The sequence below is a fragment of the Octodon degus genome, unplaced genomic scaffold (assembly GCF_000260255.1).
Source record: "Octodon degus isolate 3935 unplaced genomic scaffold, OctDeg1.0 scaffold00282, whole genome shotgun sequence".
Taxonomy (NCBI): Eukaryota; Metazoa; Chordata; class Mammalia; order Rodentia; family Octodontidae; genus Octodon; species Octodon degus.
In genome coordinates, this window is record NW_004524858.1 from 1,682,239 (window position 1) to 1,708,155 (window position 25,917).

Consider the following 25,917-nt stretch of genomic DNA (forward strand, 5'->3'; position numbering starts at 1 on the left):
GGGGGTGTCTGGCGAGAGGATGGCAAAATAAAGATGAGACAGAAGCCCTCTCCCACAGAGAGGAGCTGCTCGACTGCCTTAGCACGTTTATTTCTAGTCAGGAGGATGATGTCAATTTGAACTCTGCCTAGCAGCTGTGTGGCTCCCCTAAGCACCTCCTCCTACGGCATGTGTGGTCCCTCTCCAGCTTTAGGGGCTCCCTACTCCACCGTCCCCCAAACCACAGCACCAACCTCTCTGAGGAGGCGTGGCGAGGAAAAGCACCAGGAATTGCGAGGGGGTCCAGCAGGCTATGGTGCAGGAGGAGGTCTGGCCGGGTGGGACGCAGACACCTCTGGAGCCCGGCCTGTCCTCCCTGCGGGGTCCAGCAGTGGTGTAAAAGTCACAGGGGACCAAGGCCCCTTCCTCTGGATTGGGCCCAGAAGAGGGTGCTGGGAGCAGGCGTGGCTGGAAGGAGGGATGGCCACCTCTCCACGGAGGGTCACAGGGGCAGACACGGTCTCTGCGCATCTTGGCCAGGAAGAGCAGAGGCAGGGTGAGCCTCAGCTCGGAAGGTGGGTGCCGCAGGGGATGGAGCCTTCCGCTCTCCATGGCAGGCAGGGGGCTGGGCTGGGCATGGCAGGACCTGCCGTGCCTGAGGGTCGTGTGGAATCCACCCCTGCTGGCTTTGCTGTGGAGCGCCCTCTGGGGAGCTGGTGTGAGCCCCAAAGTCTGTGTGCAGGCACAGGAGGGACTAGGGAAGGTGGTGACATGGCTGCCATCAGGAGGACCCCACCTTCTCCCTGTGAAACTGAGCACAGAAAGAAGCTGTGAGGAACTGCACCTCAGGCTGGAGGCCCCGGGGAAGGAAAGGGCCGTCCTGACCTTCCGCAGCGCGGCGAACGCAGCACCAAAGGTGGCTTTGACTTCCACGCGGTCCCGGATCCAGGCTGGCAGCTTTGCTAGGACAGAGGGCCGGGTGTACCGCTGGTCCAGGAGCACAATGCTGGCAAAGTCCCTCTGGTGCCGGATGGCCCTGCCTGGTGGCACAGAGGCAGGGCTCCGAGTGAAACCTGCCTTCAGTTCCCCATGGCACACAGCCTGTGTTCCCTGCCCCCCACCCCCAGCCATCAGGTGGGAGAGCCAGCAGCTCAGGTCTCCCTCCGTGTCACGCCCTCCCTGCCATCCAGCTGAGGGCCGGGACAGCCCCTGCTCACCTATGGACTGGTTCACAGCCCTCATGCACAGATTCTCCACCAGTGCCTTCCCCGGGGGGACCTGCCCTGGGCTCCTAGGCTGTGATGGGAAGGGAGACGGGTGAGCGGATGTGTATGTCCCCTCCTGTCTGGTGTGCCCCATCCCTAGGGGAAGACTCAGGTCCCTGGCCCAGGTCAGCAGAAGGTGTGACAGGTGACCTTGTGGAGAAGCCAGAGGGCAGGGTGCACTCCCACATCTAGGTGGACAGGCAGCGTGCGCACAGGGCCATGGCGCAGAGCCTCACACTCCCAGCCCTAGTGGTGCCCGCTCTCCATCTCTAGCCCCCAACCCCCTGGGCCCCCGCAGGACTCACAAGGCGCTGGTCCAAGTAGGCCATCTGCTCCTGTAGCTCAGGGGACCTGATGTTGGGGTAGGGCATGCCCACCATCACCACGCACCTGGAGGGCAGGCGAGGCAGGTGGCAGCTCAGACAGCCCGGTGCTCTCCTATCTGGCCCTGGCCCCATCTCTAAGGCTTCAGTGTGCCTGCACCAGTCACCTGGACCCTCACTGACCCCTAAGTACCCTGAACATCTGGCCTGGGTGCAGACCTGGTGGCAGGAGACTGAGGCAGGGTGCAGGGTCTTGGCCAAGCAGGGAAGAGGTGCACACCTACCTGCCCAGGTCATCGGAGAAGTTGATGCCTTCACTCATCTTGCCTCCCACCACAGAGAGGAGCAGGGCCCCGGTAACCGGGCCTCCCACCTGGATACAGCTCTGCAGAGAGACCCCAGCCAGATCGCTGTGGCAGGGCTGGGAAGATGCCGGCCCATGTGACCCTCGCCCAGCCTCTGTCCCTCACCTTAATGCACCTGGAATATGCTGCCAGCACCTGCTCCACCTGGCTAGCTTTCTTGGGTTCCTGGAAGATCTGGAGGGACAGAGTCTCCAAGGAAAGGGCCAAGGAACATGGGGTCTCCATTGGCTCAAGGGCTTGATCTGCACCCTAGTCACAGCCACCCTCAGGTTGTCCAGCTTTGGGGATCCCTCTGGCTGGGACCCAAAGATCGGAGATACAAGTGGTGTGAGGCAGAACCCTCCAGGTTTAGGGAACGTGAGGATTCTGGCCAGATTTCCAGGGGCACTGCCAGCCTCAGAGGAGGGGAGCCAGGCCAAGGGCCACTTACCTTCTTCCTGACAGCCAGGCGGGCCAGCAGGCCACTCTTGTCCCAGTGAGCAAGGACCTGGCGCTGGTACTCGTAGGAAGGGAAGAAGCAGACCAGCCCTCCAGGGACCACGTTGCACAGGTTACAGAGAATGCGCCCCGTCTCGTCCACCTAGGAGGCAGACGGACCCTGTGGAGTGGCCCCGGGACACCACAGCCTGGGCTGCCAGCCGAGGGCTGGGCCGGCTGAGGGCATGGCCAGGCCTGGGAGGGCAATGGCCACCTGGTTCTGTGAGTGCTCGGGGAAGGCTGATGTGCCAGCTGCCTGGCACACACACACCCTGCCCTCATGGTGACTGCCTGCCTTCTCGACACAGGACCTATGCCAGCACCCCAGAGAAGACACACTCACTTGGTGCTAAAGGGACAGCAGGAGGGCTGAAGGAAATTTGTTGAGTGGCTCTGGGGTGGGAGCAGCCCATGCCCTCCCTGAGAAACCTTATGGAGAGGCACTCATGAGGCGCTGGCTGGAACGGGCACCCCGGACCCACTTCCCCAGTGCCAGGACTGTCCATCACACCCTCGAGTGCTGCGCCGAGCCCTGGAGGGCTGTGGAGCCTACCGGCTGGCACCCACCATTGCAGACAGCTCTCTCCTCTCGTAGGTGAATTCCAGCCGCTGGCTGGTGGGCCCGCTGCAAAGGACGAGGGGCAGGATGTTCTCCGGCGGGATCACGTGACCTGTGAGACCCCAGAGCAGATGGAAACTTTCCCAAGGCAGGGACCAGGGAAGATGCTCCCTGCCGACCTCCCAGATAGGGGCCCCTTGGGTGCAGTCTAGGTGGGTGATGCAGCCGGCAGGTCAGATCGTGAGAGTGGGAAGAAAGCTGGTGACAAGCCACCTGTGGTGTCCCCACCCAGGGCCTAGCAAGTGGCAAAACCGAGCGAGCAGAGGTCACAGTGCGGGCTCGGGCTCCCCCGCCCAGAATGCAGGGGCTTACCACAGGAGAACTCCACCACTCGCTCCACCTCTGCCCCTGCGTGTGCCAGCAGCTGCTCCCGGAAGGCTGACACCTGCAGCCATAGTTTGGAGGTGCGTGACGTCCAGGGAACTGGGGAAGGGGATTAGGGACGGGATGGCAGGCCCTGGCATGGGGCATGGAGGCTCAGCAGGGGGCGGAGCGAGCAGCGCAGGCTGGGGGCAGCCAGGACACGGCACTGAAGAACCGGGCGTGGCTGCTACTGAAGGAGCAAGCAACCAGCAGCTCGGACGCCTGGCTGGCAGCCTCCTCAGAGGGCTTTGAGAACACAGAGACACCGCTGAGTGGACACAGGGCTCTCGGCCCTGGCTGGGGGTTGAAGTCACTACTTGGAAGAAGAATCACCCAGTAAAGCGGCAAAGACCCCTATGGAGCGACGGCCTCCTTAGGCACTGTGTGGGCTACACAACAGTCACCACCGCAGGGAGGGGCACTGCACAGCGTTCACAGGTTAGAGGTACTTGCGCTTCTGTAAAGGCAGCAATTCCATATGGAGGAGGCTGCTCTGAAAACACAGTTCGGAGGGTAAACTTAACCCTGCAGAGGTTTGCCCTGGGAAGCTGTGTGCACAGTGAGACCACGGGGGAGGGAGGCCCCTGCTAAAGGCGCCCAGCCGCCGCCTCTCTGGTCCTCTAATGTGCCTGCGGCCGCTAGGCCTGCAGACCGCAGCGCGCCACCTACCAGAGAGCGACTGCCAGCGCGCAGGCAGGCAAGCAGGCATGGCGCCGCCTTTCCTGGTGATCCGAGAGAGGGCACATGCTCCTTTTAGGGCAAACCAGTCAATCAACCTCTGAAACCAAACACCCTGCGGTGCCACCTTATGGGGTCACCAGAAAGCTGCAGCACCAGCCACTGAACAAGATACCCCAGCGGTAGGAGCAAGTTGGCGGGGGAGCAGGGGAGAGTCCCTGAGACTGTGGGAGAGCTGTAGGTCTGAACTGCATGGGGGGCGGGGGGGTCATGCTTTAAAGACATAATCAGGTCAAAAGGGAAAAAGGCAAACTAACCAAAAGGAACCAAGCAGTTGCCAGTGAGCTGTCACACCAGTGCAGCACACAGAGAGCAGCCTGATTTCAGCTGACCCTGACCCCTGCCAGGGCGGAACGCGAAGCAAAGCACTGAACCCTCCACAGCAAGGTTCCTGCTAGGAGTAGGGATGCGCTGCTGAAGCATATGGGAAGTACACGGAGAGATCCACCAAACAGCTATGTCAACCTAATAAGAAACCGCATGTTCACTCAGAAACCACATACCACAGACACCGTTCTGTAGCACTGAACACACATTTACACACTCCACCATGCTCTGCCTGCCCTGAGAGCTGTAACTATGAAGTCAAATCAGTCAGTTCTTTGATTCTGTTCAGAAACATCAATACCCATTTAGGCTTTGCAAAATGCCTCTCCAGGTGTCCTGCAGCCTGGCTGCGCAGTGATGGCGGGGAGCAGCAGTCACCCTGGCACCAAGGTCCCCACACTGCCTTTTGCTGAAACACTGCTCCCTTGTGCACGAAAATGAGGAGGCATCTGGCCTGGTCCACAGGACCTGGGTTGGCATGGGCACCTCGTGCCAACTTTGAGAAAATCTGACCAGCAAAACAATGACTATAGACAACTTTGAGGCGCAGGGTGAATAAAAGTCTAGAAATCTCGGCAATAAGAATAAGGAGTGTGACAGTGGTGACCTTCCCAGGCACAGAGGCTGGGGGCGGCTCTCAGGAGCCAGGCACTTGGCAAGATGCATCTGCCAGGCTGTGCAGCCGGGGAAGGAGCTCTGGGCAGACTCGGCTCTGTTCCCCGTGGGGCTGCTCAGAGAAGGACCTGGGCAGCCCCACAGCGCACAGGAGGACAGGGCCTAGGACAGGTGAACAGCGGGGAAGCACGGGATGCTCGGCTTGGGTCTGCACGTCCCCCAAGCCCATGCAGTCCCAGGGGCCTCCTCAGAGGTGCTCAATCCAGAGCAGATGACGGATGCAATGCCTGGAGGAGGCCGGCTGACGACTAAATCGTTTGCTGATTGGCGCAGTGCCCCCCCAATCCCAGCACCCGGCACAACACAAGGGATGGAAGGAGGCCGCTCTTCTCCCTGCCCTGCTTGCTTCTGCTACCTCTGCTTGCCATGAACTGGTTCTCTTCTGTGCTGCCCCTCTGCCGAGCCACCCTGCCTTGGAGCCCGTCGATTACACGCTGAAACCTCTGCCAACTGTGAGTGAAACAAAGCCTTCCCCTCTGTCAGCAAGGAGAGACAAGTAACGAGGATGGGGGGCTTATCCCTGCTGAGGAGGAAAGACACCTGTGCTACTCTGCTCCTGCGTGGACAGGCCAACTGCACTCGTGTGCATGGGTAATTCCATTCTCACTTTCAAGACACATGCACAGCTGGAAAGCTTAACCACAGAAAGGCCACTGCAGTGACGGGCGACATCGTTCACCTCTGCATGAAACCCTGAGCCGCTCTCCCCCACTGTGCTTCTCCCTGCCGTCTACCACGAAACTTAAATCATCTCTGTGACGACAAACTCTGAAGGCTGACACCTCCCTGGCGGAGCAGGAAGGGGCATGGCAGAGGCACCCAGGGTCTGGGACACAGAACGGCTGTGACACTTTCTATATTCCCACCTAGTGTACAGGGGAGCAGACAGGGAGGACACCTAACTGACGCTGCGTCCCTCTGGAGCCACCCTGGCACGTGGGGCTCACGAGGCCGGGCTGGGGTACTTACCGGCTGCATGGTGCCACCTGCAATGACCACTGCCCGGCATTCCTTCACCACCTGGGCGAAGTGCACAGCTGGGTTCAGCAGCAAGAATTTGAGGCTGCTCTGGCTGAGGCTGCCTGAAGGGAGCAGAGACAGGCAGGGGTGAGCCTGGCACAGGGGTGAGTCCCGGCACAGGGGTGAGCCTGGGTGCCCCGAAGGACACGTACTGGCCAGCACAGGGAGCCCGGTCCGCTTTCCTCTGTGAAGAGTGCCATGGTTGACAGTGCTGCCGTGTCCCTTACTTGCACACACACACTCACACCCATGCACACATGCACACACACATACACCAGCAGAGTCAGAGCAAAGAGATATGGGTCCAGGTCACACAGCCAGAAAGTGGCTTCTCCCCCTTAGGGCCCCTGCCCACCCTGGCCACTGGGAGCAGCCATGAGTCACCCCACTGCCTAGCTCCTTCCTGCTAAGCCTGCACAGGTGCGTGTGCTGGAGTCCCTGGGGGGGCTCGGTACCTTGGCGGCTCAGGATGACCCTGCCGTCCTGGCTGGCGGTGGTGAGGGCTGCGAGGAAGCCTTCAATGTGCATCAGTGGGGAGGCGGCCCGCACTGCCCCGACCTCGGCCTCCTCCAGGGGGGCAGCGGGTGCTGCACAGGCAGGAGGAAGACAGCAGATGGGCCCTGTGTGAGGCTGGGCCCAGCACTGCCCATCCAGCAGCCCAGCTCATCCTCCTGCCCTCTGCCTCACCCTCGGTCACCCCAGGCTGCAGGCTCTGCAGGAAGTGCTGGAGCCCAGAGAGCCTCGACTGCTCCCGGGGTGGTGGGAGGACGGCGCCGTAGCGTTCTGTGAAGCCACAGAGCTGGTGGGGAGGACAGAGGGGACAGCAAGACATGGAGACTCCAGACACCTGCAGCCCGTGCCCTCCTCAGCCTGAGGATCAGGGACAGAGACGAGCTGGGGTCCCCCAGGAGGAGGATGAGGCCATGAAGACTGGGGAAGCGACCGTACCTTCCTGCTGACCTTACTCTTCTCAAAGTATCGCTGTATCTGCAAAAGTGAGACCGCCGCAAGGTGTCAGCTGCAGCCTGCACGCCCTGGGGCTGGCCCCCCACCCATCCGGCCCATCTCCTCTCCTCCTCTGCTGCCACCCCAGCTCGGCATCACCAAGTGGCTCAGCACAGCCCTACATCGTGGCCTCCTCACACACTGTCCTGGGGCTCTGATCCCCCTGACAACAGAGGCTGGCCCTCTGCTCTCCTTTCCAGTGACAGCAGCTGAGCTGGACATTGAGGAACTCAGAGTTGGATTTAAAAGTAAAAACAAAAAGACACCCTAGGAGTAAAGGTAAACAGCAGGCGAGGCCTGGGGCTCACTCCTGCTGGGAGAGCACAGGGTGACTGGTGTGGAGCCGCGCACAGCTGGGTCAATCCAGCTGCAGGTTCCTTCCCTCAGTGAGGATCCACTGAACTGTGCTTTGTGAACCCAACTAAAAGAAGGGGACAGACAGGAGCTGGCAGGCAGGGCAAAGGCAGGAGGAAGCACAGCCTGCTGGGAAGTGAAGTCACAGCTGAGGGAGGGCCGAGCTGGGACTGGGGCTGGGGCAGCCGGGAGCTGGGGACTGTGTCACGTGGGACTCCAGGGGAGAAAGGAGCACAGGTGACTGTGCAGCAGTGAGCGACAAGGCTAAGTCGGGAAAGCCTGTCTGCAGGAGGAAGGCAGTAGTAAGGGGCAGGGCAGGGTGCCACCCGGGGCAGCGAGTAAAGGGCTGCATGTCCCTCAGCCTGCACTCAGGGCACTGTTACATGGCTCCAGGGTCCAAGGCTGTGACAGGTCCCGAGCCTCCAGGGCGAGATGGAGGAGGGAGTAGAAGACAGCAGTGTCCATGTAACCCTGAGAAGGCTCCTCTTCCCACCAAGCCAGCGGAGCCTGGCCCCAGAGCCGAGGCTGCCTCATTCCCATGCACACCACTGGGAGGTCCGGGAATTTCCTGTGCCTGTTCTTTGGGTCCCCAGACCTGACTGCTAGATGTCGGGGACTTTGCTTTTCCTTCCTTCTTAAGCAGTCTTAAGCAGTGGCTGCCCAGGGCTGGCACTAAGGACACACAATACACCTGGAGGGAAAGACAAGGGGTGCCCCCACCTTGAACAGGTTGATGTTGTCCACCTGGCTCTGGAAGAGGAAGTCGTTGATGGTCTTCAGCTCTGTCCCTGAGAGCAGATGAGATAAGAGCATCGCGTGCTGGCCCCCAGCTTGGCTACAGGCTCTGGTCACTGAGCAGGCCAGGACCTCTGGGCCGTTGCACACCCTACTCACCTGTCTGAGAGAGGCTCTGTGTATTGGGGTTCTGCTTGATGTTCCCTGAGAAATAAACAGTCATAGTGGGAGCTGCCTGCCCACGCCTCTCTGCTGTCTCCTATCCACGATCCTCAGGACCACGCACCCACAATCTCAACATGCCCCAGGGGCTGCTGTGCTTTTGGTCACTTAAAGCACACAAAGAAACCACTGAGAGGGCAGGAGGCACCAGGCTGCCTCATGGGCCTGATGCACATGGAAGCCGCTTCCCTGCCCTCACAGCTCAGCCTGGGCAGGCAGGCGGTCACCCACTCACTGTGTGCAATGCAGGGAGCAGACGGGGCTGCCTAGGCTGTGGGCTGCAGAGGCCAGGGCAGAGGAGGCTGGGTGCCCCGTGTGGGGCAGATCCTGCCGCAGAACCCCACAGGCTCCCCGCTTTCACAGGCACAGATCCCCAGGATCCCCATGCCAGGGATCTCCAGCAGGAACACACAAGAAGCACACCTCTGCCCTCGGCCCCTCATCTATGAACCAGGGTTCAAACACCTGGGCTACTCCTACATGGGACAAATGAAACTGTGGCCATGCAAAGCACTGAAGATGCTGCAAGACCACAATTTGGTCACAGAACGCTAAGCACTTTGTCACACGTGGAGAAGAGTATGGTGGAAGAAGGTGCACGGAGGGGCCGGGATGCAGCTCAGTGGTGCAGCCAGTGCCTGCTGGCAAGTGCAAGGTCCTGAGCTCGGCTCCAGCACAAGGACGAGGGCAGAGAACGTGGACACACAAAGGAGCTGTGAGGGCCAGCTGCCCCACCAAGCAGAAGGACGCGGCCCTGCGCAGGTCAAGGACCGAGAAATGGCTGGTACCCACGGAAAGCCTCGGGGTCCCCACTGGCATCCCAGGAAAAGGCAGCGGCGGGGTGCTTGCCTACCTCCCAGCACAGCCACAAACTTCTCCAGCAGATACAGGATCTGCTTGATGTACATTAGGTTCTTGGCCTTCAGACGCTTTCTGAGGAGAAACCCAGACATCGAATGGGGGCTCCCCCAGTGCCCTTCTGCTGGCCAAGTGAGGCCTTCCTGCCTGCTGCCCCCCAGACTGGGCCACCAACTACAGCCACCCCTCAGGAGCAAGCAGCCCTGTCCCAAGCAGGCTAGGAATGGCGGGGGCACCCACCACTGACACGTGACCCAGACAGCAAGGAGGCCCTGCATGACCAGGCTGGGGACGGTAAGTCCAGTGCGCCTTCTGGAGGCCAGCAGGACCATTCCTTAACACGGGGCCGCGGCTCACCTGTACCGCTCCATGTACTGCAGCAACTGGGAGTGGGCCTGGCACAGCTGAGGGCAGAGCATGGACAACAGGCTGAGGTCAGGCCAGGCTCTGGACAAGCAGTTGAGGGCTGTGCCTGGGAGAACTGACACTATGCCCAGGCAATGCCAGCCCGGGACTCACAGGAGCTGCCACGGTGACCGGCCGTGGGAACTGGGAACCCATGATGCATGAGTTTGTGGCCCTTGGGCTCAAGGAGCCCAGGGGACAGAAGTTCTGCACAGTGTATACCGCCTCCAGGCCAGGCAGAGCGAGAGGCTGATACCCTCAGGTCAGGAATCTCCCGCTAGCTCTTACTGGGCTGGGAAAGGCCTGGGTGGGTTTCCCAGGAGTGATACTCATGGTACCCACCTCCGCCTGGCCTAAGTCACCCTGGCCCCGGTTAGCAGCTGTGAAACCTGGTCAGCTCCCAGGTTCCTGTTTCTGCACTGTGTAACCTCGGGCACAGGCCTCAGCCTCTGATGCTCTGGGCTCCCAGCGTTGACAAGGACCCCCGCCCTGGGAGGGTCTGTGTAGAGAGCAGAGGCAGCTGGCACAGATTATTTAGGGAAACTTGCAGGGTCCTTGCATATGCTCCAATCAGACCCCTGCCAAGCAGCATCAAAAGTAATGAGACTAAGGCCAGTAAGACAGCTTAGTGGGCTGCGTGCCTACTTAGGCAAGCGCAAGGACCAAGGTTCCAGCCACAGCACCACATGCCACCCCAGCCCTACCCCCAGGTGTGCTAAGCCAGCCATGGGGTCCAGGTGTGGTGGCACAAGCCTGTAATCCCAGCGGTGGGTAGGCTGAAAACAGCAGGACCACTGCGTCCAAGCTGTGCACTAAGACTCTGTACTAAATATGTTAAAAAAAAAAAAAAAATGCCCAAGGGCCTGAGTTCAATCCCTGGTTCAAAAAAAAAAGAAAAGAAAATGACTAACAAGACCCAATGACCAGGGACTCCTGCTGCTCACTAACCACCATCCCAGCTGGCTAGTCAGCCTCCCTGTAACTCTGCCAAGTACTGGAATCAAGAGTCCAGAGGAATCAAGGACCAGGTCCCTGGGGAAGGCCCATGGCCCACAGCCCCATGTAGGCTGACCTACCTGGGACCCGCTGACCTCCGTGCTGTGGATGCCTGTGATGGCGTCAATCAGATTGTGTGCTTCGTCGATGATGACCACCTGGCCCTGCAGCCGGATGCCCGCAGCCTGCCTCGTGGCCGTGTGCAGCAGCATCGGGTAGGGCAGCACCACCAGCTACGGGGAGAGGTGGCTGCTGGGGAGGTGGCCGGGCCCATCCTGGAGGGAACCAGCCACCTGCCTCCGACCTGACAGGACTGTGTGTAGGGAGATTCAGGAGGAAGCGCTACCACATAGACCTGTGGCTACAGCACCAGCCCCTCCCAGAAGTGGACACGGAGGACCTACAGCTGACTGACCCAGAAGAGGACCAGGGACCGAGGATGAGAAGGAACGGGGACCTAGCTGCTGATCCTCATTGGAGACCCCAGGTGGCTCTGAGGGCCCAGCCACCAACACCAACGTTTAGTGCCGCAGCTGTGCACACAGCTTTCTAGCCACCGAGCCTTGGTCTCCTCATCTGCCACGTGGCTCGATAAACGGCCTTAACTGAGGGCTGAGGCATGGAGGGGGACAACCAAAACAAGCAAACGCATTCTGTCAATGCTTGTGCGTGCTGTTGCAGGGCCTTCACCAGGTGGGCATGGCAGCGCACGTCCCTCATCTTGGCACGCGGGGCGGCAGTCAGGAGGATGGCGAGCACCAGCCCGGCCCTGTGAAACTCAGCAAGTTAATGAGACCCCGTCTCAGAAAAAAGGGCAGGACACAGCTTAGCACAGAAGCCCAGGCTCAACCCCTAGTACCGCAAAAACGAGGAAAGATTCTCCAGCTAAACTACTGACAAACAATGAGAAACACCAAGAATCCAGGAAACACGAGGTCCAAGTTGGGGCGTGAGCACCGCTGCCTGCTCACGGGGACAAGATCGGCCAGTCACCCTCCTCCCTGGCCGGAGTGTCACGGGCAGACCCCGGCTACACCAGGGGACACCACGAGGGCAGATCTAAAACTTCAAGATGCCGAGTGCCTGGGCTTCCTCCTGTCTGCTTGTGAGCAGGTCCAGCACTCATGAAGGCCATCTCACAGCACAGAAGGCCGGGGCCAGGCCCGAGATGGAGTGGGGAGGAGCAGCGGTCCTCAGGTTGTCCACGAGCACCCACACAGCTCAGGGTGCCACACCGAAGTGTTGCCTCCCGCCCTCGGGTCTCTGCAGAGCTTGACAACTTGGCCCTGTGGGCAGCCCCTTCCCAGAACGAAGCAGCACAGGGTCCCCCTCATGAGCACGAGCTCCTCCCCACTCACCTGGGCTGCAGGGATGGCGAGCCGGCTTCCATAATAGGGGCAGCCCCGGGCCTCCCGCCCGAGGGCCACCAGCTGCTCCATGTCCTTCACCTCCACCAGGATCTCGTCCCGGAGCAGCTGCGTCTGCTCGAGGTTGTAGAAGGGGCAGGCAGCCAGGCTCTCCTGCCGGCGCCTCTTGGGCATGTCTGCCTCTGCTCTGTGTTTACTCTCTGTGGGAGGCACAGGCCCAGTAGCAAGGATGGGAAAGACGCGAGTGTCTCAGAGACCAAGAGAGGGCTGGGGACACAGACTATTTCCCATGGTGGACCCCAGGAGTGTCATCAGCTCATGCAGATGATGTGTCATCCAGTGCTACCTTATGTCTTCCATAACTGCCCGTAAATCCATCCCCAAGCCAGAGACTCAGCTCCGCAAAGGCCCAGAAATTAACATGCCCTGTCCTTCTAGGAGAGGGGCAGGGTTGCCCTCCGTTATTTGCTTTTGGACCTTGGGTTCTTACACTCCTGTGCCCCCGGTCTGAGCCCGCTGCACCGTCCTGTGCCTTCCTGTCCCCACCCCAGCACGGCCACACTCAGTCATGGCGCCTACCATACTGGTGTCTCTGCATCTCCACACAGCGGTCGTTGATCAGCTGCACAGAGCCCAGGCTCCTCACCTCTTCATTCACACACAGGGTCTAAAGCCAAGAGGATGAGGCGAAGGAGTGGTGTGGTGAGGGACTCTCTCGGCCCAAGGAATGGCAGGCAGGGCATGGCCGTGTGCCAATAGCGCAGCACCTCAGCAGCACCCCATTCTGGGACCAGAAGACATGGGCGCGGGGCACCGGGCTGGGCACCTGATGCTGCTCACCTGCCGGGAAGCGAGGGTCACCAGCCGGGTCTCCTTGCTAAAGGGGCTCTTCCGAACTTCTTGCACAAACTGGGCCAGCTGGGAATGCGTCCGGCTGCAGTAGTAAATCTGCTCAGAGCACAGGAAGGGAAAGTCAAAGGGGGACATGGACGGCCCCAAATGCTCTGTGAACAGAGGCCTGAGAGCCTGCAGGAACAGGGAGGCGGCTGCAAAGGCAGGTGCCAAGCGAGACAGCACCACCCCACAGCACATGGCACTGGGGAGGCCACCCATGCGCCTGCAGCCAGGCCGAGCCTGAGCCGGCTGTGGCCTCTGGCAGGGTGTGGGGGCTAGGGTGGGCAGGCAGTGTCCCCACTGCTGCCCAGTCCTGTGGCTGAGTCCCCGAGTCTTAGGGACAGTGTGGAGGGAGGGCTTCTCCCAAAGGGTGGAGGCTGTGATGGACACTCCCACCCCTCTGGCATTTCAGAGTGAAGACAGGAAGAGAAAACCAGTGTGCGCATGTGTGTATGTGCACGTGAGTGTGCGCAAGCATGTCTATATGTGTACGCATGCGTGGAGGGCAGCCCCGCACAGCAGCCTGGGCATCTTGCCTTCATGACGTGTTCCTCCTCCAGGTCTTCCTCCTCATCCACCCTGAGATGGAACACAGGAGAGTGCTCCCTCAGCACACTCAGCTCACTGAGGGCTAGTAAGTGACCAGAGGAATAAGCCCCAGGCCCTTGCCAAGGGACCTCTACTCCCAGACGGATGGCTGGCGGGGAGCTCGGCAGAGGGATGGCAGAGCCTCTCCCAGCAGTGAGGCTCCCCACAGCCGCCAGGCCCATGGCCCAGGCCCCCTGAACACTGTGGCCCCCCCTCCCTTGCTGCCTGGGTCTGTGCCACCCAGGGAACTTGGGCAGGAAAGGGAAGGGGAAGGAGCCCCGGGTCCCCAAGCCCAAGTCACAACCCAGGAGTCTGCACTCAAAACAAAAACAATTAAGAAAGGCCTGGGATGTAGCCCCGCGTGACAGGCACTGGACCTAGGCTCCCCAGGCAGGAGGCTCTGGCCCTTGCCATAGCCGAAGGCCCCATGAGTGAGGAAGATGGAACAACAGATTCAAACACGACAGTCTCCAGGGAAATGCAGTGGGGTGCCAACCCTGGGCTGTGACAGCAACTCCTGGGCCTTGCAGGAGGGGGAGACATTTTCAAGGGAGGAGACAGGACCCTGGGACAGTGGGAAGGCAGCACCAGGCCCTAAGTTAGGGAAGGTCCAGCCTAGAGACGAGAGGGCACACGCCTGGGTACTGGAGGAATTCAGTGGGAAAGGAGACTCTCGGGAGTCCTTCAGGGACCTGGGCAAGGCGCCGCTTAGGGAGGTACCTCCCGTTCTGCTCTGGTGCCTCTGGGAGGAGGAGGAGGACCAGGGCCAGGAGCAGGGAGGCCTTGAGAGTTGGGGTCACCATGCCACAGGTGTTCCCCCTTCGGGAGCAGAGACGCAGGGTGACGGGCAGTGCTGTCTCACCTGCTGGCTGCCCTCCTCTCCTCGTCACTCGCGTACTCTGCCAGCACCAGCTCCTCCTCCCCAGGCTCCAGCTGCTCCAGCTGCTCCGTCCCAGGCCCCTCAGACAGCACTTCCCGGCTGAGACGGAGGAGGGCCTCAGTCTCCTCTTCTTCCTGCCTCTGAACAGCAGGACCAGAGCAGAAGCCTAGCACAGAGGCCCTGGTCCCCGACACCCTGGGCCTCAGCCTGGCTGTCACCAAAGATAGCCCCACGTGGCCATGGATGCAGCCTTGCTGCTCTCGGGGAAGGAGCCCAGTTCCAGGCTCCGCATCTCCACCCATCAGGGGCCAAGCTGGGGAAGAAGACTTGGCCCTCGGGGACACAGTGCAGCCTGAGGCCGGGCCACCCAGCAAGTGTCCTCAGTGACAAGGCAGGATGAGGGCACCCACCCGGCGCCGGGCTGTGTGCTTGAGCTGCGCACTGTGGCGTGTCTGCTGCAGTCGCTCCTCTCGCTTCCTCCTCCTGAGCTGCTCCTCCTGGGGGGACACGGCCCTGAGATGCCTGTGGGACCCTGCCGGCCACTAGAACACGGGGCTGCGGTAGGCCCCTGGGACAATGGAGTTCAGCAAGTCAGCTGGCTGCATGGGGCGGAAGTCTGCACCGGCCCAGGCCAAGGCCTGCTCAGCTAGCCCTTCCCTGTCCTGAGGGAGCCACCCGCGCAGGGCGCGGTGAATGGGGACAGGGAACCTCGGCTCACAAGGACGCCACCCAGACTCACCCTCACACGCTCAGCCAGGTCCCTTTCCTCCTTCCTCTGTACAAACTGGGTGACCCAGTCTGGCTCTCCTCCTGGGCTGGAGGTGCTGGGGGCCGCAGGGCGCGGGTCCTGCCCCTCAGGCACCGGGCCGGCTCCAGGTTCAAGGAGACAGCGCGCCTCTTCCTGCTGTTTCCTCTGCTCAAAGTCTCGGAGCCAGGTCAGGGCCCCACAGATGAGACTCAAAGACTTTCCCTGTGGGAAGACATGGCTTGGGACACAGGCGCAGCGCCAGCCTCACCTGCCTGTGGGCTCCCTGGGGCCCTGTTCGCTCCGGCCAGTGCTCCGCCCCAGGGAGTATTTCTTCCACTTCTGAAGCAGGGTCTTGGCCCTTCACTTGCCCCTTGACCCACACCTCCAGCCTTCCGAGCGGTGCAATGACAGGGCGTTCCCCATTTCAGGAGGGGCTTCAAAGCTCTGGCTTTAAAAATTAGGTGGTACCTAATGCTGCTATGGGGATGTTCCTGCCCATCTCCATGCGACCTTATTTGGAGACAGGATCACGTAGATAAGAGAACCTGAGGCTGGAGGAGCCTGATCCTTCCTAAGGACACTGTCCTCAGGGAAAGGGGGAGTCAGGATGCAGCCACAGAGGGTGAAGAGGGTCCCTAAAGAAGGGAGAGGGACCAGGACACACCCTTCCCTTGCAGCCTCCAGTAGGGCTGCCCTGCTGCCCCCTGGTGGTCAGGCCCCAAGAGCACAAGACAATGGGTTCCTGCCAAGCAGTGCCTCAGGGGAGCCTGTGCTCCAGAGCCCAGAGGGGCCACACAGAGGTCCACACAATCTGCCATGCTCCAGGCCCACCTGGCTGGCTCAGGCCTCCCCTTCTGTCTGGGGACAGACAGGCTATCATTTCAGAGTATCTCAGAGCATCTGGATGGTTTCCAAGCCTGCTCCAAGCTGAATGCACCATGGGGAGACAGTGCTCTGTGTGCACCAGAGAGAAGGCGCAGGTTAGCGGCTAGGGCTCCGGACCCCACCACCAGGCTGCCTGGGTTCCTCCTGGCTCCCGCTCACCAGCTCCGGCGCTCAGGGTGACCTTGTCACGTGTGCTACCACACATGTATGTGGGAAGGGGTGAAGGAGAATCACATCCGCTTTTGGGGCAAGCAATGAAATGAGTTAATTAGATAAGATCCTGGAGGCATTTGCCTCCAGTGGGATCTGAAGAACATCAGTACACAGCAGGGAGGCGGCTGGGGCTGGGCGTGTCCATACACACATAAAGTAACCCTAAGATCATCATTCTCTGGAGATGCGGAAGCTACCAGCTTCCAGGAGACCCTGAAAGGCCCGGAGCCAGAGCAAGCTGCAGCCCAGGGGCCGGACCACGCGGCTTCAGAAGAGCCTCACACCCATTTCACTCAGCTTCTGAGACTCAATGGCAGCATCCAGGACAGTATGAGCGGCTGATGCCGCAGATCGATCACATACAGGCTAAGGCAAGGCCAAGCCTGAGAACAAAGACCGCCCAGGTGAGCCCCATGACCAGGCTGCTCCAGCTCCGAGGACAAGGAACGCCCCAGCAAGCCAAGCAGACAGGCTGCTGGGCAACGGGGTATCACGTGACATCGACCTGCCCAGGATATAAACACGCATTAGCCACTGAGCTGTCCCTTTTCTCCCATGCGGAGAGGGGGCTCCGCCTCGCTTTAGCTTTGTTTCCTAACTCTTGTCTTTATATCTTCACCCTCCACTGGACTTCGCCCTGAAAAGGTCTAGAGCTTCACTGGTGAGGGATGGCCAGAGACCATATCCACTGCCACACCACCGTAACAACGACCCACGCAGGGACAGACAACTGCTCAGTGTCCTCCCTCTAACTGCAAGCCAACTGAGGAAGTCCTGGAGCTCCGGGTCCAAACTACCCTTGGGTCCGCTCTAACACAGATGAAAGGGCCAAGGGAGGCCCACACAGTTCCACCCAGCAAAAAGAAAACAAAAATCACAGACAGAGCGCATGAATAGTGTAGCGCAGTGACACAACGCATGTCTAGGATGCGTGAGGCCCTGGGATCCTCCCCAGCACTGCAAAGAAGGACAGAAAAGAAACAAGTTGGGGAGGACCTTGCTGAAAGGCTGTGTGGTGAAATGCTGGGATGGGGAAGGAGCACTTGCCTCACCAGGGGAAGGCAGGACCTTCCTGATCCCTAGTACCAAAACAGGAAATGAAACAGAGCTCCAAATGCTCCCCGCCTCAGAACAGACCTCACTGATCTTGCCCAGAGCACCCAGATGAAGGAGGGCATCTTGGGCGGCACCACCCTAGCCAATGCCCAGGCCCGGGTGGCAGGGAAATTCATTCACCTTCCCAACACCTCCTGGTACAGAGGGCTCAGGCTTGAGGCGGGGGTGCGCAGGTGCAAGACACCCCGGAACGTGCCCAGGGGAAGTGTGTAAAGGATCCTGTTAAGGACAATACACTCTGCGGTGAAGTCTAGGGAGCAGCACTCCAAGAGCTACAGTGCCACATAGGGCACTCTGGAGATCAAGTTAGGATGCCCATTCCAGTGCTGGAATCACAGAAGGCCTGGAGAGTGCCCTGCAGGGAAACCAGGCATCTCGGGCGGTCGTGGGAGGAAGGGTACATCAGAAGCAGGCTGGTGAACAGAATGCCACTCGAGTGCGACAGGGCACAGGATGCCTTGGAGGTGTGATTTAGAAGGCTCCAGACCACAAAGAGGAACTGTGTCACAGGGGCGGGTTTCCTCAGGGATGGTCACAGGAGATGAGGGCACAGAAAAGCATGTAAGGGCCGGGGAGTATGCGGGAGGGAGCAGGGCATGGGGATGGAAAGGCAGAAGGCAGGCAGAGGGACAAGCAGGCAAAGCTGGACCAACACTGCTCTGCCCGCTCCTGCCACAGCCCACTAATGCTGCACAGAAGCTGAGAGATTCACAGTCACAAAACCGAAAACGCAGGAGCAAAAATAGCCAGCTCACAAAGAGGAGAGAGACTGAGAACTGGACCTGAGTCCACACAGCAAGGACCGAAGACCAAGGGTTTCACGGGTTCCCAGGTGAGGCTCACGAGACTGCAAACCAGGAAGGGTCGCAGCCAGCCCTGCAGGCACAGGGGCAAGCAGTAATTCTTCTTGACAGTAACTTGCTGCGGGAGCAGAGTCAGGCACTCAGAAAGGTAAACCGTGGGACCTCCAGGCGACTCCCAGTCATGGGAATCTGCAGAGGCGAGGCGAGGCGAGGCGAGGCGAGGCGAGGCGAAGCAAGGCCGCTTGACGCTCGCGGCCATCGCCCCGTGGCATGCAGACTCACTGTGCCAGTGGGACTCTCGAATATCCCAATCTTTCCAGCCTCCAACACCTGGTACAGTTCAGCCATGAAGTCCTTCTGGATGGAGTAGGGCGGGAAGGGAAAGGGGAAACTGACACCACCATCTTCCTGGGTTTTGTCAGCCATGGCTCTAGAGAGGAAAGAAAAAGAAGTGCATGTTACTTCTGTTACAAGCAGTGCATGCGTGCCTGCTGCAGCCCCACGCGTGTGCTGGGTGGCACATGTTGCGGCCAAGGGGGCCACGTTCTTTCCGTTTGCTGTACACCTGCCTGAGTCCACAGTCAGGTATCTCACCCACAGCCTTCAATCAGCAGCGGCGGCAGCAGGAGCCCAAGAAGGCCGCCACCCTCAGCTCCCCGCAGCTCAGCCCTAGCCAGATGCTCTTCTGACACCTGTCTGTGGTGAGCAGCAGAGAAACAGCCTCTTCGACAGCTGGAATCTGGATGATGGAATATAGCGGCATGAGGAAGAGCAAGAGGAGGAAGAGGAGCTTGAGGAAGAGGAGGGGGAGGAAGAAAAGGAAGAGGGGGAGGACGAGGAGGTGGTGGGTCTGTGGGACTCAGAGAGGCCCTGAAATGAGAACGAGAGGCCCAAGGAGAGCGACGAGGAGGGCAACACACAACAGGCAGGCGCAGCAGGGCTTGTTCCTGGACACTCGCTCAGGGCAGGGCGCACCGGGCCTGCAGAGGCACAACTTCTGGCGGCCCCCGAGGCCTCCGCAGGGAAGCACACCGGTGGAGCAGGGCAGTGGACGCTGTGGACTAGGGGCTGGTGAGTTACTCAGGCTCAGAGGCCCCCAGGAGCAGGTAACTGGCCAGGAGACGGCCTGGAGCCGGCCAGCAGAGGTCAGCGCTAGGAACGCCTGCAGGGCAGGCTCCCTCTAGTGACCGCAAGCGTTAGAGGAATGCGCGCCCGAGCACCAGCGGGCTGCAACTTTGTCTTTTCTTTCTTCCTTTCTTTTTGGATTGTTTTTATACCAGAACATGTACCTAGCAACTTTCTTTTCTTCTGTATCTCTTTTTCCTTTCTTGCCTTCCCGTTCCTTCCATCTTCTCCACCTGTGCCCAAAGCCTGCATAATCTTCTTTTGTCCTCCAGCCTTGCTTCCAATCCCTTTTCTGCCATTTCTCTGATTCCCTTGAACCCATTTTAATTTTCTTGTTTGAAGGTAAAACTGCCACACTGAGGCAACATTTATGGTACACAGTTCTCTGGTGTAGTTTTGATTTGCTATGTAACTACAAATACGGTTCGTATGGTTTAAGGTGGCAATTTAATAGTTACCAAGGCTGTCATTTGCTGGGGAGTGTTGGATGCTGTTGCTCTTACTCACTGTGCTACTTGGGCCAAGGCGACATAACTGGTCTAATCAGTTGCGCTTCCTCATAGGAGAAGACTGAGACCACCTGAGGACCATAAATAGTACCACAGGCCAGTGCCGGAGAACCAGGAGCAGTAGGCCACCCGGGCAGCAACTCGTCACCCCAATAATTTAAGCCGCAGGATCTTACAACAGACCAAAACCCCAAGCCAGCTACAACTGGAAGACATCTCGGAAAAGTACTCGTTTCCTAAGGGTTCCAGATACTAGCAATGAAGATACCTGCCATGAATAATTTATTAAGCATCAAAGCAGGAATTACATGAAATAAAAGATAGAAAATGGGAAGACAAGGAAGGCAGATGCAAGCCCAGATCAGCAGCTCCCCAAAGGCGACCCCAGGGGGCAGTGTGATGGAGTGAGGTGAAAGCGACCCTCTTGGACTGTGCAGTGATATCAGGGCGAGCATCAAAGCAAGCGAATGCGGCTTCAGATAAAAATCTAATCCCAAGAACCCAATAAAGGACCACTGAGACAGCTCAGTGGATAATCACCTGCTCAGGCAAGTGAAGGGACAGGTATCGATCGCCAGTGCAGCACTGGACCTTCCCCCAGGCATGTTGAGTGGAGAGGGTACAGTCCTGCCCGCCTGTAATCCCAGTGCTGGGGAGGCTGAACACAGGAGGATCACTATGAGTCAGATCTGTGTAGTGAGACCCTGTAGACTCTGTATTAAATACATTTAAATAAAGCAATTCACAGACTAAAATTCAAAAGGTGGAAACAATATTTCATGTAACAGGAACCCAGAAGAAAGCATGAGTAGCTATCCTATTTGCAGACAAAGTGAACTTCAAGCCAGGACTGATCAAAGGAGATAAAGAAAATCACTACAGACCTGAAGAGGAAGAGCTAACAATCGTAAATATGCAATCACCAAATACCAGTGCATTGAAATGTATTAAAAAATATGAATGGACATGAAAAAATCATATTGTATGGAGGACTTCAACACCTCACTATCAAAAATAGATTAACTAGACAAGACATCAACAAAGAAATGTCAGTTCTGACCCAAACTGTAACCAAATGGACTTAGTAGATGTTGACAAGTGCTCCACGCCACGACATCAGACACACTCTCAGAGGTGCACGGGATGTTTACAGACCAAAACAGGCCATATTCTAGCCCACAGAATGTGCTTAAGTAAACGCACAGGCACTGAATTTATTTTGTGCATATTATCAGACAAAATCCAAATTCCAAAGCCCTTTCATGATAAAAACCCTGCAGATGGTTGGAATAGCCAATCTTTATGTCCATCTGATAAAAGCCATCTATGAGAAATCAAAGCCAACATCATATTCAACAGTTAAAGCCTGAAAGCTTTCATCTAAAGTCAGAAACAGGAGCTGGGGAGAAGGCTCAGTAGAATAAGTGTTTCCCTGGCAAGCACAAGGGTCAGCGTTCAATCCCTGATTCTGCCAAAAAAGAAAAAAATAATAAAAAAAGATAAACTCAGGAACAAGACAAGGACATCCACTGTTACCACAACTGCTCAATACAGTTGTGGAAACATCCATCTGAATAATTAGATGAGAGATAAATAAAAGGAATTAGTACAAAAAGAAGTTACATTACATTATTTGTGCATGACATGATAGTCTACATAGATAACACCAAAACGTTCAGCAAAAGACTACTAGATTTACTAAATGAATTCAGTAGCATAGCCGGATACAAAACTCATAGCATTCCTGTATAAAAATTAATAACTAACTCACTAAGAAAGAAACAACACCCTTCACAGTAGCATCAAAAAACAAGATATAAATTAACTGAAGTAAAAGACCTTTACTTTGAAAACAACAGTACTTGAAAAAAACGAGACCCAAGAGGATATGAGACAACAGAAGGCTATCCTTTCTTTCGAGGAAGGCAGAACCAATATAGTGAAAATGTACACGCTCCCGAAACTGGTATATAGGTCTATTGTGTGTAATCCCAATCAATACTAATAGCATACCTCACAGGATTAAAGAAAACCTTTCTAAAATTGATTAGGAACCAGAAGAGACCTAGGATACCAAAAGCAATCCTGGGCAACAAAAGCAAGGCAGGCCATGAAATTCTGCTACAGAGCTACTGTGACAAAAACAGCACAGTACTGAGAAAAACACAGAGCCCAGTATCAATTGGACAGATTAGAGGTCGGAGAAACAACTCTGAACATACTCAGCCAGCTGCTGTCTTACAAAAGGCTCAAACACCATCACTTAAAGAAAGACAACTTCTTTAATTAATAGTGGGGGAAAAGCTAGCTTTCCACAGGTCAGAGACTACAGCTAGACTCATTATCTCTCACCATGCACTAAACTAACATCGAAAGGATAAAAGATTGAAATATTAAAAGAGAATAGGTTGAACTCTTGAAGATATAAATGTGGGCAAAGACTTTATGAACAAAACCCTAACTACACAGAAAATACTACAAAGAATCAATAACTGTGATCTTACCATACCAAAAAGCTTTTGCATAGCAAAAGAAACCACCAACACAGTGAACAGACAACCTAAAGTGGGGAAAAAATTACCAGCCCTTCTTCAACTAAAGGCCTAACATCTAGAATATATAAAGAACTCAGTAAAATCAGACTATCCAAATTTAAAGACCTAATCCAAAAGAGGGCATCTGAAATGAATGCACATTTCTCAGATGAAGAAACAGAAATAGCAAATAAATAGATGAAAAAAAAATGTTCAACATTACTGGTCATTCAAGAGATGTGAATTAAAACAACACTCTGATTCCATCTTTCTCCAGAAAAAAATGTCTATTATCAAGAAATCAACCACTTACATGCTGGAGGCGGGGCTGTGGGGAAAAGGAGTCCTTCTCCCTTGCTGGTGGGCCTGCAGTGGAACCACGGTGAAAATCAGCACGGAGATTCCTCAAAAAACTAGCAGGTTCCACTTGTCTCAGCTCTTCCCCTTCTTGGCATCATCCCCAAATAATTAATAGCACCCTACTACAGAGATATATGCATGCTCAGGTTCATAGTGGCACAGCTTTGTAATACCTTGGAAAACGAGACTGACCTTTGTAAATCTTGGAAACAACCCAAACACCCATCAGCTGCCGAGTGCATCCAGAAGACGGGTTGATACAGTGGAGCACCACTCAGTCCTACCAAAGCGTAAGCTCGGACAGTTCTAGGCAAATGGACACACACTGAGCCCCCACTCTTAAGTGAAAGTAATGGGACACACATGTTCAAATGCTGCATGGTTTTTGCGGCGTGAGAAACTGAAAGAGTAAATAAACACCAAAATGTGTATTAGATACCGTGAAATTGAAAGAAAATGTTCAAATGAGACGGGGGAATAGAGAAAGGGGTGGGAAAAGGCAAAGGGAAAATAAAAGGAAAAAATGGAAACAAAATGTCTGTAAATACGGAGAAGAGCAGTGGAAGGGAAGGAAGGGAAAGGGGAAAACAGAGCCAAGCTGTGTCACACACAGGCACACATTCCACATGATCAATGTCAGCAGTATGTGTACCTAAAATGCACCAATAAAATTAATTTTAAAAGGAAACAGCAATTCCTGGCTGGGGCAGAAGCTCATGGCAGAGCACTGGCCTGCAGAAAGGCCTGGGTTCAGGCTAAAGCACGGGAGGGTGGGGAGGGGAGAAAGTAAATCAGTCCTCAGTCACACTAGGAAAAGGAAAAGCAGTGCTTAAACCAGCTACGCATGGCCTTGCTTCCCTCAAGCTCCTGGGGTTGCAGGAGCTCTCTCTGAAAAGCAAGCGACAGTTACTGACAGGACACTCACTGAACCCCTGTCGCAGGCAGGGCGGGTTGCTTGCAGGTGGGTGGAGGCACTTGCTTAGCCTTCCAGACAGCAAGAGGAGCCTCGTGAGGAGGGAGACTCCTGGATGCCCACTCTGCTGCTGGGCCAGATGCCTGATGGAGCCCCAGGCTGATTTCCTTTGCCTGCTTCTACTTTCTGAATACAGAGCTCTTTAGCCTGCACACAGCCTCTGCCTCTGCCATGGGAAAGTTCTCATGCTTCCTAGTCCTCTATCACAGGACAATGCTGACGCGTGCTGCCTGCTCCTCTCCACCCAGATAGCTTGCTGCTCAGTCCACACGCCCGATGGCCAGGCCCCGAGCCAACCTCATCAGCTTGGGCCCTGCAATCGCTGCTTCCCCTCCCTCGGACATGACGACCCGATATTCAGGACTCAGCTCACTCCAGGTCGAATTTGGTCACCTATCAGTGTTCAACACGTTCCAATACACACACAGACCCCCACAACACACTCACACACACCCCATGCACGCATGCCACATTAGGTCACACCTTTATCATATCACCTTGAACTTATTTCGTCACAGCTCTCAGCACTAACTGAACCTACGCTATTCACCGTTCTTACCTGGGAGGAATCCTCTCCTGTTCTGCTCTTCTTCACTTTCAGGTCTCAGGACAGGGGCTTTAGCACTTCCAGGGTAATTAATAAAACCCTGATAAAAAGGTAAGTAGCCAGCTAGACATGGTGGGGTGGCGAGAGGTTTCTGCTCTGCACAGGTGTGGGTAGAGGGGTGTCCTGACCTGAAGGTCCAGTCCAAGTGCCAGTCCTTAACGGCAACCACCTTGTGTGGTTGTACTTCCATCAGCTTTTACACGGGTGCAGGAGCTGAGCCTCGGGGGAGGGGGCTGACCACGTCCACCCAGCAGAAGGCTGAGCCCAGGAGGTGCCAGCATGGCGGGGTGGCGAGAGGTTTCTGCTCTGCACAGGTGTGGGTAGAGGGGTGTCCAGCCCAAGGCCAACCACCTTGTGTGGTTGTATTTCCATCAGCTTATTCACGGGTGCAGGAGCTGAGCCTAGGGGAGGGGGCTGACCACATCCACCCAGCAGGAGGCTGAGCCCAGGAGGTGCCAGGCCTCTGCTATCCCCACCCCCCAGGGCATCGTCTTGCCCCACCCGCGCTCTCTGCGCCATAAGGAAGGTAAAAGACTAAGGTATTCGACTTTAGAATGACAGCATAAAACAAAAGGGCACAAAGGCAGTCATTTCCCTTTCCTGTGAGGCTAACAGTGGATGGGAGTATTCCAGAAGCAGCACAGGGGAGAGCAAATCCCACAGCAAGAAATTCACTCAGCCCTGCTGAGGACATCGCCTATCACCTTCCCCCTGTGGGCACAAGCAGGACCTCCCGCCTCCCGGAGTTTCCGTGGAACTCCGCACCAAGGCTGTGGTGCGCGAGTTCCAGAGTGGCGAGCACGAAACGCTGTGAAAGCGCTGGACCCAGGTCTCCCGGTTTAAGGCCCGAGGCCAGCAAGCTGCTATTCCGACCTTAAACTCCGCGCGGGCCTCCGAAGGCGCCGGCCTCCGAAGGCCCCGCCCTCCACGCCCCGCCCCTCTCTCCCATTGGCCAATCCCCCATCCATCATGTGGCCCCGCCCCCCCGCCCCACCTCCCACCCCGCGCGCCCCTCGCTCCTCCAAGCCCTGCCCCTCTCCTTCAGCCCCTCACCACCTACTGCCGCAAGTTCTGACCTTCCTCGACCCGGCTCCCCGCTTCCTCAGCTCCGCCACTGCTCAGTGCTTCGCTCACCTTCCATCCCCTGGGCAGGAACGCAGTGCGGGGCCCTTGCCAGAGAGAAACCTAAACTGAATTGGAATCGCGCGCGCCTTAGCGTCACCTCCGAGCGCCGCGGGAAAGCCTCATCCCGCCCCCTCAGCACTGCGCAGGCGCACTCGGGAGGCGGGGGGCGGGGCTTTGTGACCCCGCCTCCCCCCCGCGGCGTCACTGCGCTTGCGCACTGCCCTCCGGGCGCGGCTTTTGCTGCGTGCGGGTCCCTGTTGGCGGTGGCTGTGGGTGTCACCTCTGATCAGAAGCCTGTCTTTTGTGCCGACCTCCTGGGACTCTGCGGGCAGTGCCAGGGTGTCTGAGTGACCTTTTGCCGCTTTCTCCGAACATAGGCATTAAGCACTTGTTGGACTTGATCAACTTACTAGTAAGCGCCAAGGCTGATTTTAACATATTGAGTGCTTTATGTATTTGCCCAA

At 57.2% G+C, this 25,917-nt stretch overlaps 2 protein-coding genes across 7 annotated transcripts in view; both read right to left on the reverse strand.

Annotated features, from left to right (window-relative positions):
* Positions 1-2: 2 nt before the first annotated feature.
* Positions 3-25,547, reverse strand: Ddx11 (DEAD/H-box helicase 11). Of its 6 annotated transcripts, XM_004646901.2 has the most exons (27): positions 25,463-25,547; positions 18,503-18,650; positions 15,195-15,425; positions 14,866-14,952; positions 14,438-14,595; positions 13,524-13,566; positions 12,934-13,041; positions 12,673-12,760; positions 12,085-12,293; positions 10,807-10,959; positions 9,683-9,729; positions 9,321-9,400; positions 8,405-8,449; positions 8,231-8,298; positions 7,100-7,138; positions 6,839-6,950; positions 6,607-6,738; positions 6,101-6,213; positions 3,341-3,413; positions 2,977-3,080; positions 2,363-2,512; positions 2,038-2,106; positions 1,852-1,952; positions 1,550-1,634; positions 1,197-1,275; positions 865-1,019; positions 661-790 (listed from the first exon to the last, which is right to left on the reverse strand). In XM_004646901.2, exons 2-27 carry the CDS (start codon positions 18,644-18,646, stop codon positions 761-763), a joined length of 2,703 nt encoding a protein of 900 aa, XP_004646958.1. In that variant the 5' UTR covers positions 18,647-18,650; positions 25,463-25,547; the 3' UTR covers positions 661-760. The 6 variants fall into 6 exon arrangements, with proteins under 6 accessions (XP_023562906.1, XP_023562905.1, XP_023562904.1 ...); XM_023707138.1 differs by having other exon boundaries at positions 3-1,019; XM_023707137.1 differs by adding an exon at positions 24,281-24,368 and having other exon boundaries at positions 3-1,275.
* Positions 18,828-25,917, reverse strand: part of LOC101587295 (vomeronasal type-2 receptor 116-like) — a 38,350-nt gene continuing 31,260 nt past the window's right edge. Inside the window, exons 8-9 of the mRNA XM_023707210.1 lie at positions 22,702-22,754; positions 18,828-18,959 (exon numbers count right to left, since the gene is read on the reverse strand). Coding sequence (XP_023562978.1) covers positions 18,828-18,959; positions 22,702-22,754 — 185 coding nt within the window. The remainder of the gene's footprint in view (positions 18,960-22,701; positions 22,755-25,917) is intronic.

What these genes read in the sequence shown, in the direction of transcription:
- Ddx11 (XM_023707136.1), bottom strand. Translation starts at nt 18,646, where the DNA reads ATGGCTGACAAAACCCAGGAAGATGGTGGTGTCAGTTTCCCCTTTCCC. An exon ending in GCAGCCTGGGGTGACCGAGG is followed by an intron (nt 6,739 to 6,838) that starts GTGAGGCAGAGG and finishes CTGCCTGTGCAG; the next exon opens with CACCCGCTGCCCCCCTGGAG. An exon ending in AGTGGTGGAGTTCTCCTGTG is followed by an intron (nt 3,081 to 3,340) that starts GTAAGCCCCTGC and finishes GGGGTCTCACAG; the next exon opens with GTCACGTGATCCCGCCGGAG.